At 44.1% G+C, this 13,874-nt stretch overlaps 1 protein-coding gene and 1 pseudogene across 1 annotated transcript; both read right to left on the reverse strand.

Moving 5' to 3' along the window:
• Positions 1-5,953: 5,953 nt before the first annotated feature.
• Positions 5,954-13,184, reverse strand: LOC119352869 (annotated as a pseudogene).
• LOC119352870 (zinc finger BED domain-containing protein DAYSLEEPER-like) lies at positions 8,433-10,826 on the reverse strand. Its single transcript, XM_037619464.1, has 4 exons — positions 10,346-10,826; positions 8,974-10,236; positions 8,817-8,878; positions 8,433-8,726 (listed from the first exon to the last, which is right to left on the reverse strand). Exons 2-4 carry the CDS (start codon positions 9,575-9,577, stop codon positions 8,691-8,693), a joined length of 702 nt encoding a protein of 233 aa, XP_037475361.1. The 5' UTR covers positions 9,578-10,236; positions 10,346-10,826; the 3' UTR covers positions 8,433-8,690.
• Positions 13,185-13,874: the final 690 nt, after the last annotated feature.

Consider the following 13,874-nt stretch of genomic DNA (forward strand, 5'->3'; position numbering starts at 1 on the left):
TCGAAGTGTCACAAGCGCTTCCAGCGGGGTTTTCTTGGTCTCGGCAATGACGGGAAGGATACACGCAACTTTGCTCGTCAGGTCGCCATGGCTGATCGTCCGCCGCCGCAGAAGCCACAGGGACACACTCAGTCCTACTCCATTGATCCCCACTGGTACATGGACTCTGGGGTGACAGAGCACCTGACCAGTGAGATGGGGAAGCTTCACACTCATGAACCCTACCATGGCTCCGACAAGATCCACACCGCCAATGGAGCAGGTATGCACATCTCTCATATTGGTCAAGCATCACTTCTCACTAGACATGCCAATAGGAGTCTTCAACTTCGCAATGTTCTTCGAGTTCCATCTGTGACACGTAATCTTCTTTCAGTTCCTAAACTCACTCGTGATAATAATGTGCTTTGTGAATTTCATCCTTTTGATCTTTTTATTAAGGATCGGGGCACGAGGGACATTCTTCTTAGTGGGCGGCTCTGCCAAGGTCTCTATCGTCTGGAGCATTCTGGCGTCGCTCGCGTCTTCAGTGGAGTTCGGGTATCTCCGTCACAGTGGCATGCTCGTCTTGGTCACCCGGCCACACCTATTGTCCGGCATGTTTTGCGTCGTCATGAGCTTCCTAGTGTGTCTAGTAATAAAGATGTAGCAGTGTGTGATGCTTGTCAGCAGGGGAAGAGTCATCAACTTCCTTTTTCAGAGTCTAGTCGTGAGGTGAAACATCCTTTAGAACTTGTGTTTTCAGATGTATGGGGTCCTGCTCAGACTTCTGTTAGTGGTCATAATTACTATATCGGTTTTGTTGATGCTTACAGCCGCTTTACCTGGCTTTATCTTATCAAACATAAATCTGATGTGTTTGACATTTTTGTTCAGTTCCAAAAACATGTTGAACGCCTTCTCAAGCACAAAATTGTTCATGTTCAGTCGGACTGGGGTGGCGAGTATCGGAACCTCAACTCCTTTTTTCAGTCGCTTGGGATCACTCACCGTTTAGCATGTCCACATACACATCAGCAGAATGGTTCAGTAGAACGTAAGCATCGTCACATTGTTGAAGCTGGTCTGACTCTTTGGGCCCATGCATCTGTTCCGTTTCGTTTTTGGAGTGATGCTTTCACCACTGCATGTTTTCTCATCAATCGTACTCCCACTCGTGTTTTGAATATGAAGACTCCCATTGAAGTTCTCCTTAATGAACAACCGGACTACACCTTTCTCAAGGTGTTTGGGTGTGCTTGCTGGCCCCATCTCCGTCCATATAACAAGCGTAAGCTCGAGTTTCGTTCCAAGAAGTGTGTTTTTCTTGGTTATAGCTCTCTTCATAAAGGATACAAATGTCTTCATGTGCCCACTAATCGTGTCTACATCTCTCGGGATGTTGTGTTTGATGAGCATGTTTTTCTCTTTGCCAAACTCCCTGTGTCCACTACCGAGCCACCTGTCATGCATTCATCCTCTGTTGCTTCTGACCAATTTGATGATGTTGCATATTCTCCTCTATTGTTGCCTAACCATGGTGCAGGCACTGGTCGTGGGGCTCGTTTGGAGATTCTGGAAGTGCCATCTTCCTCTTCGTCGCCATCGCCTTCATCCTCGGCACCTTCTGTTGTGCATGAGGAGCACATGGCGCCCCTGCATGGCCTCAGTTTCCGTGCTCATGCACGGCCGATCGACGTCCTGGCCCGGTCGCCTCTGGCTTCTGGGCTGCCTTCGCCATTGTCGCGCCCTGCAACCCCGCCGACTGGGCCGGCCTCCTCGGTCCCCGTCTCGCCCAGGGCGTCGGGGCAGTCATCATCAGGCCTGGCCTCGCCCGCCCCTGCCTCGCCTAGGGTGTCTGGGCCCTTCTCACCAGGGCCGGCCTCGCCTGCTCTCGCCTCGCCAAGGCCGTCTGGGCCGGTGTCACCGAAGCTGGCCTCGCCCACTCTCGGTTCGCCCATGGCCTCTGAGCCCCTGTCGCCGGGCCAGTCTTCGCCATGCAGCCCGGAGTCGTCTGTCCCAAGCTCGCCTGAGGTGATTCCTGCATCTCCGGCGACCGTCACGTCTCCGTCACCTTCGCCTCCGCCGGCTCCTGCTGCTGCTCTACGTCCACATACGCGCAGTCGGAGTGGCATTTTTCAGCCTAAGCAACGTCACGATGGCACAGTTGCTTGGTTAGCGGCGTGCATGTCTGCTGCTCTCGCAGATCCATCCTCTGAGCCACACATGTATCAAGCTGCTATGCGCATTCCTCATTGGAGAGAGGCCATGGAGCAGGAGTATCAAGCGCTTCTTCGCAATCAGACATGGACTCTTGTTCCTCCACAATCACGGGTAAATGTCATTGATTCCAAATGGGTTTTCAAAGTGAAGAGGCATTCTGATGGGTCCATTGAGCGCTATAAGGCTCGTCTGGTTGCTCGTGGTTTTCGACAGCGTTTTGGACTTGACTATGAAGACACCTTCAGTCCAGTGGTCAAACCTACTACCATCAGACTTCTTCTCTCTCTGGCTGTTACTCGAGGTTGGTTTCTTCGTCAGCTTGATGTTCAAAATGCTTTTCTTCATGGTGTCTTGGCGGAAGAGGTTTACATGCGCCAGCCTCCGGGTTTCTCTGATCTGGATCGCCCTGATCATCTCTGTCGTCTGTCCAAGGCAATTTATGGTCTGAAGCAGGCTCCTCGTGCTTGGCATGCTCGTCTTGCAATGGCTCTTCGTGCTCATGGTTTTGCATCATCAACTGCTGACTCCTCATTGTTTCTTCTTCAAAGGCCTGAGGTTACTATGTACTTGTTGGTCTATGTAGATGATATCATTTTGGTCAGCTCCTCTCAGTCGGCTGCTACTGCGCTTGTTCGCTCACTTGGTGCTGATTTTGCGGTCAAGGACCTTGGGAAGCTTCATTACTTTCTTGGTGTGGAGGTTACTTCTCGTGATGCTGGCCTTGTTATGACGCAGAAGAAGTACTCTCTGGATTTGTTGCAGCGAGCTGGGATGCTTAAGTGCAAACCGACGACTACACCCATGTCTACCACTGATAAGCTCAATGCTGTTGATGGTGTGCTTCTTTCTTCTTCTGATGCGACAGAGTACATGAGTATTGTTGGTGGGCTCCAGTACTTGACGATCACGCGACCAGACATTTCCTATGCTGTTAACCGAGTCTGCCAGTATCTGCAGTCACCCCGTGACACTTATTGGTCTGCTGTTAAGCGGATTTTGCGCTATATTCGTTTCACGGTGGCTCATGGTTTGCATATTCGGCCGTCTGACTCTGGTTGTCTTTCAGCATATTCTGATGCAGACTGGGCTGGCAATCCGGATGACAGGCGATCCACGGGGGGTTATGCTGTCTTCTTTGGCTCTAACCTGATTGCCTGGAGTGCTCGGAAACAGGCTACTGTCTCGCGTAGCAGTACTGAGGCTGAGTATAAGGCTGTGGCCAATGCCACATCAGAGATCATCTGGGTACAGTCCTTGCTTCAGGAGTTAAGTATACCCCAATCACAGCCTCCTGTTCTTTGGTGTGATAACATCGGTGCTACATACCTTTCTGCAAATCCGGTATTCCATGCCCGAACGAAACACATTGAAGTTGACTATCACTTTGTGTGTGAACGTGTCTCTCAGAAGCAACTACAGATCAAGTTTATTTCTTTCAAGGATCAACTTGCTGACATCTTCACCAAGCCATTGCCTTTGCCACAGTTTGAGACTTGCAGGCGCAATCTTACCCTTCTAGATTCATTAGAAAGTGGCTAAGATTGAGGGAGGGTGTTAGACTATATTTACATGTGTATATTGTAACTTTGTATACCACCTCATTATATATATATATGTGATAGGCCACCCCTAGAGGGTTGTGCCGGTTCCCCCAAAGCCTATTGTCTTACAATGACCCACTACCACATTATTAGACTCCTTATACTTTCCCCCCTCCTTTTTCTATCACAAGTAGCCAAACGCTGCTGTCCCTTCGCTGGGGCCATGCATGCATGCTATCTCTATTTTTATAAAAAAAAACCGAGTTGACGATGATGATGTGTCTGATTTACATCTGACGGATAGAAAGCAAACTATGATAATTAAAAAAAAGCTGTACCTTTCTCTATATTTACAGATAAGGTCTTGCCGCGTTCATCCTTATCTCCCACAACCTCATTGCTGAGCAATTAGAAAAGGAAGTCTCTGAAACAATCTAGCATGGTGGCCGCTGCCGGCGCCGTCCATCCCCATGCCTCCGCCCAGTCCGACCACCAGTCACCACCACGCTCCACTCCTCCTCACCTTATCTCTCATATTTCTTGAGATATCATTTTTTTGATAAAATTCTGGAGATACCATTTTTCCGATAAAATTCTTAAGATATCATTAATTTTTACACATGAGATTACTCTTGCATGGGTCAATCACAATAAGTGTTTTATAAAAAATGCATTTTGATGTTCCGTACAATGCACGGGCATCTTGCTAGTACTCATCTGTTTCTTGCAGCGGCGTTGCTGCTTTTCGGGAAATGATGAATGCGGAAACCATACCAATGGTTCATCACAGCGTGCTGACCAATTATTCACTGTACAGTAGAGGAAAAATGGATCATGCTACACGGGCTGTGCAACATCATTGCCACTGACGGTCAAACCCGTTGCATGCGTCTCTTAGCGGTAGGCTGAACCTTGTTTCACCCGGGCTCTCCAATCTGCTCACCCCTAACGAAACAACACCTCGGCGATTCCCATTTTTTGGTTGCACCTTGCATGTCAGGCGCTCCCCGTGCAGCTGAGGTGTGCCATGCCTGGTTCTCGTGGATACCCCAGGGCGGGAGGGGGTCGCGTTCCCCTCCTACGACGGCCCATCTCAGCGTACCATGAGAGTAAAAGCTCATCTTTGGTCAATGCCCCTTCGGTTCTCAACGCCATCCCGTGACATTTTTTTGAAGTCCCATCGTGGGACGCTTCCCTATTGCTCTTCTTCGCCTGATCCGGCAGCTTTTCCCTCTTCCCTGACCAGTTCGTGGGATTCAGCAGTGTTTTGCTCTAGGTGGGCAGTTCGTGGCTAGTCGGGAGAGCTTGGTTCCTATGTTCAACCATATGTCGACGCGACGCCTTTTGAGCCTGACGAGGAGGTAGGTGCCTTCTTTGATAATGGAGTAGGTTTGGGGGTAGACGCTGATTTGGCGGCGATGTTCCCTTCCATTACTGTTGGACTTTCTGCTCCTGGGCGGGCATTCTCCTTGTCCCTGGTGATATGATCGCGCTAGAGGACCTCATCTTCTTCGAGTTGTGTGTCTTCCCGCTGATCCTTTTTAGCTTTGGTGTGTGCGTGAGGCATGTGAGGTTCTTTCCAGCGCCTATGTATCTTGTCGTTTTTATTTCGTATCTTATGTTGTTGTCGAGGTTACCTCAATTGTTATCCTGGCCGGTTGTGATCGGTTGATGGCTTTGTTAATTCAAAGTCGGGCTTTTTTTGAGCATACGTTCTAAAAAAACACTTCTTCTTCGGTACAATCCCCTAAATACATCAACGGTGGAGATCTCTTCATACTCCATCATAATAAAGGGTAAGATGGTCTTTCTCAAGAATACGTCGCCCGCCGATACAAGATAGATTCAAGTGAATCAAAGTACACGGGGAAACAAGGAAGACAAAACACAACCGGAAAAGACCCGTGCACACACACACACACACACACACACATACACACACACACACACACACACACACACACACACACACACACACACACACCTCTCCAAGCAGGTCCCAAGAAAATGCCTACACATAAATCAGACAACACCAACCAACCATAAAGACTAGGACAAGAAACAACGGAGACACATAGAAGAAGCAGCACGACCATTGTGGATGAAGAGCTCCAAATAGCCGAGAAGAACCATGACACCTTATTGCTAGGCTATTGGTACAGAGACTATGCCTTGAACGCACGCGGGCGAGCTCAAGGGCGGTGATGTATCTAATTGCTAGCTTGTTCAATCTGCTTATTGTCCGCGAGATCACTAGAGTGATCAAGTCCGACAGGTATCTTCCCAGGGAAATTGCATGTAGGGGTATCTGATCCAAGATTACTGCAGCGTTGCAAAGCAATTTTACATTATAAAATAGACATCAACTACAATGTAATTGTGGAAGCAAAAAAGAAGAAAGAAAAAAGAACCGACCTTTTGTCCACCAGCACCATCGAGCGGAGCTCACAATTGGCAAAGCTGTATATAACCAAGTCAAAATTAGCAACATGCTCCCCCGCAAAAAAGCAGCATACACTTGTGATGGTAGAATCAACCATGGCTATAGCACAAGAATCTTCATGTTGAGATTTCAAGACAAAAGTTCTCTGAACAAGTAGCTTTGTCTGGTCATGTTATCCCAAGATGAATTATACAATACTTCTTTCCGTTTACCGATAGAAAAACTAGTCAAATTTTCTTATACATGTCAATGTTTAAAGTCCCTGTGTTTACATACCGCAAATATTATGCTCTCACGACAACACAAGTTTGTAGAATATGTCGGGTTAATTAGAAAATTACCAAGGGAAAAAAACTTACCGCTTGCCCAGTTCCTCTGCTATGGCTGGATGACACTCTTTATCGTACATGTTTAAGGTGAAATCCAAGAAACTACTATGAGCGACAATAGCTATCTCCTTTTCTTCTCTTGTCCATAACCTGCGAGCACATCCAGAGATTAGTTTTAATCCGGTTACCAAAATAAAGTTACTGGATGACTCGAATGTCATCTAAGATCTAAGGTTTGTCTTTCTCAATACATGCTACACACAAATCTTGAGCATCTAGGAATTTCTAGTGTCAAATAGTTACTCCGTGATAACTTGCTGGTATACGAGAAACAAGATTAAGATGAAGCATTGTGTGTAGGGGTAGAGTCTATTATCCAAGGCAGACTACAATCCTTCACCACTGGTTCTAGTTTTTCTCTACAACACGCAACACGTGTTGACATACACAAAGTAACACATACGACCACATACATGTAAGTGTAGAGGCAAATAGCCTAATTCGCTAGAAACATGGGACTCCCATCAGGCCAGGAGCGTAGTGGTGAATGTTTGATGAACAAATTGTTTTGAATGACGAAGAAAAATGACCAAAACTGAAATAGGACGTGCAGATGAGGATACATGACATGGAGTTTTTGATCCGAGCTCACATATCCTATAGTAAAAAGGTAAAAAAAAGGTAATTTGTGTGTGTGTCTGTATGAGAGAGAGAGAGAGAGAGAGAGAGAGAGAGAGAGAGAGATAAACATTGATGAATTCTTCACCCGCATACAAAATTTCGTGATGAAATGACATTCATGAAGGTCCAAGAAAACAAAATTGATGCTCCGAATAGACTATTGTTGGAACCATTATGGAGCATCAATTTTGCTTTGCCCAAGCCTCCACGAGTGTCATTTCATCACAAAATTTTGCATGGAGTTGAAACATTCGCCAACGTTTATCACAAAAAAAAGAATGTTTTGATTTTTTTACCATTATTTTTAAATTTTACTATTCATGAGGGAGCAAGTGTGCTCAGGATCAAAAGAGCACTTTCGGTGCAGATGAATATTATTGAGATACTTGTGTTTCATGTTCATATGAAACACCATTAGGCTTGCATTTTCAAGACATTAAGAAACTAATCAATATTAGAAAGGAAAATTACCAGTCAATGAACTTCATGCCCCTGGCAGCAACAGACTCATTTGATTCTCTTACATCAGGTTCCCAAAGAACATCTTCATCATTCTCTATCTGTAAAGAGAGCACACAAAGATATATTAAAACACCATCGAGACACTCTCTTATGAAATATACTTGTGAATTAGCAACAATAGGTACTCGCCAGGGAAAAATCAATGGCAGGAAAGAGAGTATGGTATTTTGTTATGCTGCTCCTCTTGTCACATGGATGAACACCCTGCATTTCTAATATTAATATTTTTCAACGGAGCATTACTGATGCGAAAGAAGTAGAGACAAACATATGCATACAAATGAGGGTATTTGTCATAGAAGTTGGAATGAAGCTGAATAAGTTATTCTAGCAACTGCAAAAATTGTCTATTCTAATTAATATTTAATGAAAACCAATGTAAATGAGGAACTCAATGTCAAGAACATTATTTATATATGTAGAAAAAATGATTTCTCATGTTTTATTTGTGTTCTTCAGGAGAGAGAAATACCAAGCGCTCCCTGCAGGCCTCAACTGCAAGAAATGGTGGGCAGTTTAGGGATGGCAATGGGTAGGGTATGGGCAGGTACGACCTTTTTCTACCCAAACCCATACCCAATTTTTTTTTCTATACCCACCCACTTCACTATCCATGGGCACGAATTGGTACTCATGCCCATACCCATCGGGTATCCTATACCCAATGGGTATCCGGTGGGCATAATATATAGCATTGACATAGCAAAATTAAGATGAGAAAAAGGTCTAAATTCAGGTACTCATTCATCAGAATCAGGTTTGCACTTACATAAAAGTTCACAATGACAATTGACACATAATTAAATGTCTTATTCTCCATTACAAACTAACATTGAGAAAAATAATAATTTGCAAACTTGCAATGCTAAGAACAATCAGCCAATGAGCCAAACAACATGGCATGAATAACAACAATGTGCGCCCATGCTTCAATGCTAATAGCACGTCCCTCCTGCACGCCACTTGCTCATTTTAGTCTTCAATGGTGACTTCAGATTCACATTCCTCCTGCAAAAGAAATAAAAAGTATAAGGATGTACACAATAACATCATTGGTATGAACAGGATAAGTTGTAAATGGATGCAACATATTGTTACCATAGCTTCTTGTTCATCTTCAAGAACAGATTGAACCGCAAAGTGGTCGGATGTGACATTATCTAAAGCAAAGTTATTCGACATTTAGTTAGAAGATAGTCAAAGAAAATAAAATACAATTCATAATTATTCATTACTGAAATGAATGGATTATTACCAAACATATTAGCACGACTCCATGCTTGCATGCACATAAGAGCTTCAGCGGTTTTGGGTGCAAGGCGACTTCGATGTGCACTAAGTATTCTGCCACTGGTACTAAATGCAGATTCGGATGCCACGATTGTGACTGGAATGGGTAATATATCACGAGCAATCCTTTGCAAGGTGGGATACTTCATACCTCCAACCTTCCACCAAGTAATGATGTCAACCTCTTGTGTTCTAGGGAGAGCAGGCTCCTCTAAGTACAAGTCCAATTCTGTGCGTAGCTGAGAAGAAACAATGGGCTGATGCATCATATATTGATCAAGTAATATGCCCGCTTCATCGTCCTGATCTTTGTCAGCTTGGACAGCAACTTGGACAGAAGCAGCAGGCTCGTCGGATTCTTTGTATTCAAGCAACAATTCAACCATAAGTTTTTTTATCTCATCAACTTTATTGGCTGCATGTTCATATCCATAAAGAGATCCAAATAAAGCCTGCAGCATGTGAGTTTTATAACTAGGATCAAGAATAGTTGCCATGGCCATAAGACCATGCACATCAAGCCAATACTTATCGAACTTTTCCTTCATTTCTTCGGACATCTTTTGCATCAATTCATTATTACTACCTAACCATTTCCTTATTGCCAAACGAATACAACATATCTTTGGAAAGAAAATATTAGATGTCACGTATTTAGTGCCCGACAATAACTCTGTGATATCATAAAAGATCTTTAGCTTATCACAAACCTCCTTCGCAAAATTCCAGTCTTCTATTGTTGGACAACAATCAAACTGTTTAACTTGTCGACTTAGACGATAAAAAATTTTCTTGATATGGCAATGCAGTGCTAAGCATGAGATAAGTTGAGTTCCATCGTGTTTTACAATCAAGTCCAATCTTTCTAGTGTATGGAATGTTCAGAGTGCGTGCCATCTTTTCAAACCTTTCATGCCTCTTTGGTGTGACAGACCAATAAGCAACACTATCACGGACCCTCTCTATACCTTCTTTTAAGACACTCATTCCATCTTGAACAATCAAATTTAATATATGTGCACAACAACGCATATGGATTAGCTTGCCTTGCAACATAAGAGAGTTAGAATCCAACTTATCTTCCATATTCCAAATAGCTTTATCATTTGCCGCACAATTGTCAAGAGTCACTGTAGATATCTTCCTCTCAAGATGCCACTCGACGAGGACTTGATGTAGTGCTTCGCATATAACTTCAGAGTTATGAGGGCATGGCACATACATGAACCTGGAACATAATACATAAATCAGTTTCAAACATCGAGTAGATAAAACAGTTTCAGATTTACATGTAGATAAAATAGTTTCATATTACAATGCATGGATATGGTTTTTACCTTAAGAGAAAACTCTTTAATTCCCAATCTTCATCAATGAAATGTGCAGTAACAACCATATAGCCTTTCTTTTGATATCCAACAGTCCACAAGTCACTAGTCACAGCCACTCGATGGTTGAATTTTGCAAAATACTGGATCATGGCGTTCTTTTGTGTTTGATGGAGACCAATTATATCATTCTTAATTGTATTTCTACTGACCATCTTGAACATAGGTTGTAAAGATGCACAAAAAGATCTGAAACCAGCATGATCAACGATGGACAGAGGGTACTCATGCACACATATCATGATAGCAAGTTCTTTCCTAGCAACATCTTGGTCGAATACATAGTTCTCGGGTACGGTATGGTGGGATGGCCGGCTATGGGCCTGTGGTCCATGGGCTAGTTAAGGTAATTACTATATGTTTACCATATATTATATGGTTTAATTTATTTATTAATGTTTTGGGTATCCATTGGGTTACCCATGGGTATAACTTCATACCCATACCCTACCCATATATTTTGCGGGTATGGATACCCATTACCCATGGGTATGAAAAGGTAGAAAGTCTCACCCATGCCCACTGTTTTCGGGTACGGTATCCGCGGGTACCCATACCCATGGGCAAAATTGCCATCCCTAGGGCAGTTCAAACTTGTAATCGCCCGACGTCCACTGTGTCCAACACCTTCTACCATTAATGATGATGCACTTACCCCATCAGTATAGTTGCCACCAAAGACCCCCACCGCAGTTTGTATAGTCCTGTGAGATTAGTTCATGTGTAATACTGTGAGGCTCATTTACTAATAACATACTACTGTAGTGCACTGTCATATTATTATATTTTTTTCGAAACGGAGGCAAAAGATTTGCCTCATCTCATTAATTAAGAAGAGTTTTGAAATACATGACCGACCACCCGTAGACGGCCCGAAACCGATAAGCCTACTCTCGTGGCATAAGAGAACTCAGCCGCTTGGCCCCTGCCAACCCCCAAAGTCTGACCTCCGCCTTGATTCTAGACGTGATTACATTTGGCATGGAGGACACCATCCTAAATACTCTCGCATTCCGCTCGTTCCAAATCTCCCATGAAACCAACATGACGAGAGATGCGAGGCCCTTTCTCACATTGCCATTGACGCCATCCTCTCCGTTGAAGCCTGTCCGCCGTCCAAACACGGTCTTGAATGATAAGCCAAGCAAAGAATTTGTGCTTTGGCGGCGCCCAATTGTTCCACACTGCAGACTTCATTTTCGATGTAGTAGAGTCGTCGAGTTGAGCTTTGTAAGCCGACGATGCCGTGTACTCACGGAAGGCGAAAGCTTCCAAACAATCTCATCATCCACCCCCTCATCAAGGAAGACCTCTCGTAATCCAACCCAAAGCTCATAGTATTCAAGGATGGGCTGAATTGTGAGCCCAGAGTTTGTGTTGATGTTGGCAATCCACTTGTTGAGATCCAAAGCCCTATGGATGGTGTCATTCTTGTGTTTGGAAATTGCAAAAATGGAGGGAGCGATGTCTTTTGGCTTGCGACCCCCAAGCCAAGGGGAGTGCCAGAAAGAGGCCCTTTGCCCGTTGCCAACAGTGATGGAAGTGCACTCATAAAACATCACCATGTCCTCTTCATCGCACGGGTGCCCCAAATCAACCCAAGCTCTTTCCGCATCCTTCCAAACCAACCAAGGCCATCTGAGCCGTAAGGCACGTGCGGATTTTTCCATGTCCAGGATGCCTAGGCCACCCATGTCCTTGGGCGTACAAACTTTCTCCCATCTTATCTTACATTTGCCTCCAGAAACTTTATCCGTGACTCCCCAAAGAAAAGCCCGCTGCAGCTTGACGATGGACGCCATCATTCCTTTGGGCACCACAAGGGAAGTGAGGTGGTGGATGGCCTGCGAAGTGATAACCGACTTTACCCACGTGCTCCTCCCAGCCATCGTAATGTACTTTCCCTGGCCAATCATGATCTTTCCAGCAATCTTATGAAGCAAATGCTGGAAGTCGACAACCCGCAAACGATGAATGGATAGCGGAAGGCCGAGGTATCGCAAGGGGAACTGAGCTCTGACCGCTGGGAAGGCACCCAGAATCATGTCAAGGTCGACATTGGAGCATCTAATAGGGGCCACAACATAGGAGTTCTGATAATAATGTATACTAGATAAGAAGATTGCGTAGCTATTGACATGACCGACATGATTAAGGGTGTAAGATTTTTATGCACATGGGTCATGTAAGACATGTAGCAAGGATATTCGTTAGTACAAAACCCAACCTACAAAGCTTAAAAGAAGATCCAGAGTAATGATATTGTGTACAAGAAGATTAGAAGGTCAAGAACAAATATACCTCAGTAGAGGGGAAACAATAACCAACTCAATCTTTTTTGCTAGTCCACATTCATTGACACGCTCTCGCAGGCAATCAACCTACAAATGCATGTAAATCAACACGCATTGTCACCTTAAATATTTGAAAAAAAGCACGACCACAGTTGGCCACAACACAATGTGTACCTTTGCTATTAGAATTGACAACACATGGTGATTAATTAATGAAAAAGAATCAAGAGATCTTACTTGGCTCCAGCCCAAAGGGGTAATGTGGACATCAAGCAGCGCAGGAGACTTGTAGGCGCTGTGATCCTTGTCGCCTTACACATTATGAATACCCTGAGCATGCCTGACTTGTAGCACGTTTGTTACAGTTAATCAGATTGGACATTCTTTGCATCTTTTGTATAGGTTAGTCGCCGAAAACCGAGGAGGTGTAGTACCAGGTATATGTTTTTGCAGCGGTGCTGAGGATACAGAGCAGTGCGAGCACTGGCCTCCATCTCTGCCCAAAAAATTAATTATCATGACTAAAAAATCAATTATTGTATTGTTATCCAAAAAGGGAACGGACAGATAACCACAATGGAAACAAGTAGTTACATCGTTGCCAGATGTAGTTGGTCAAATTAGCAACTTTCCCACTTTGATTCCACTTAAATTTGCACGTGCTCTATGTACCGGGAACTCACGCACTCTGAGGTGTCTGGGAAAATGATAAAACAATATGTAAGTCGGAGATACCGCTCAAAGTTTAAAGAATTATGTGGTATATATGCCGAGGTTTGGTCGTGACAATGGACAACCTTACTCGTTACAATTGGCAAGGAAGCAAAAAGTGTAGTTTTGTCATATTAATGATATAAGCAAACACCTTTTCTTTCCTTGCACTTTTGCATGTGCTACATGGTCAGTCATCCATGTAGGGCCAAACGTGCATCCGCTGAGCAATGTTGCTAATACAAATGATCAATTGCTAGATTGTATTCCATGCAAATTTAGTGATTATTAGTGTGAGATCGTCTAACTTATTATGGCCACTATGTCTACATGGAAATAAAATAGTTTTTAAAGGTGAAAGTACATCTCCGAAGGTTACCTACCAGTGTGTGCACTGGCTCCGTTCATGGTCTACACTACAATGACTGAAGCACCAAGCACCGTTTACAATTGCATAGTCTACGAATAGGTCA

Source organism: Triticum dicoccoides, chromosome 2A, assembly GCF_002162155.2.
Source record: "Triticum dicoccoides isolate Atlit2015 ecotype Zavitan chromosome 2A, WEW_v2.0, whole genome shotgun sequence".
Taxonomy (NCBI): domain Eukaryota; kingdom Viridiplantae; phylum Streptophyta; class Magnoliopsida; order Poales; family Poaceae; genus Triticum; species Triticum dicoccoides.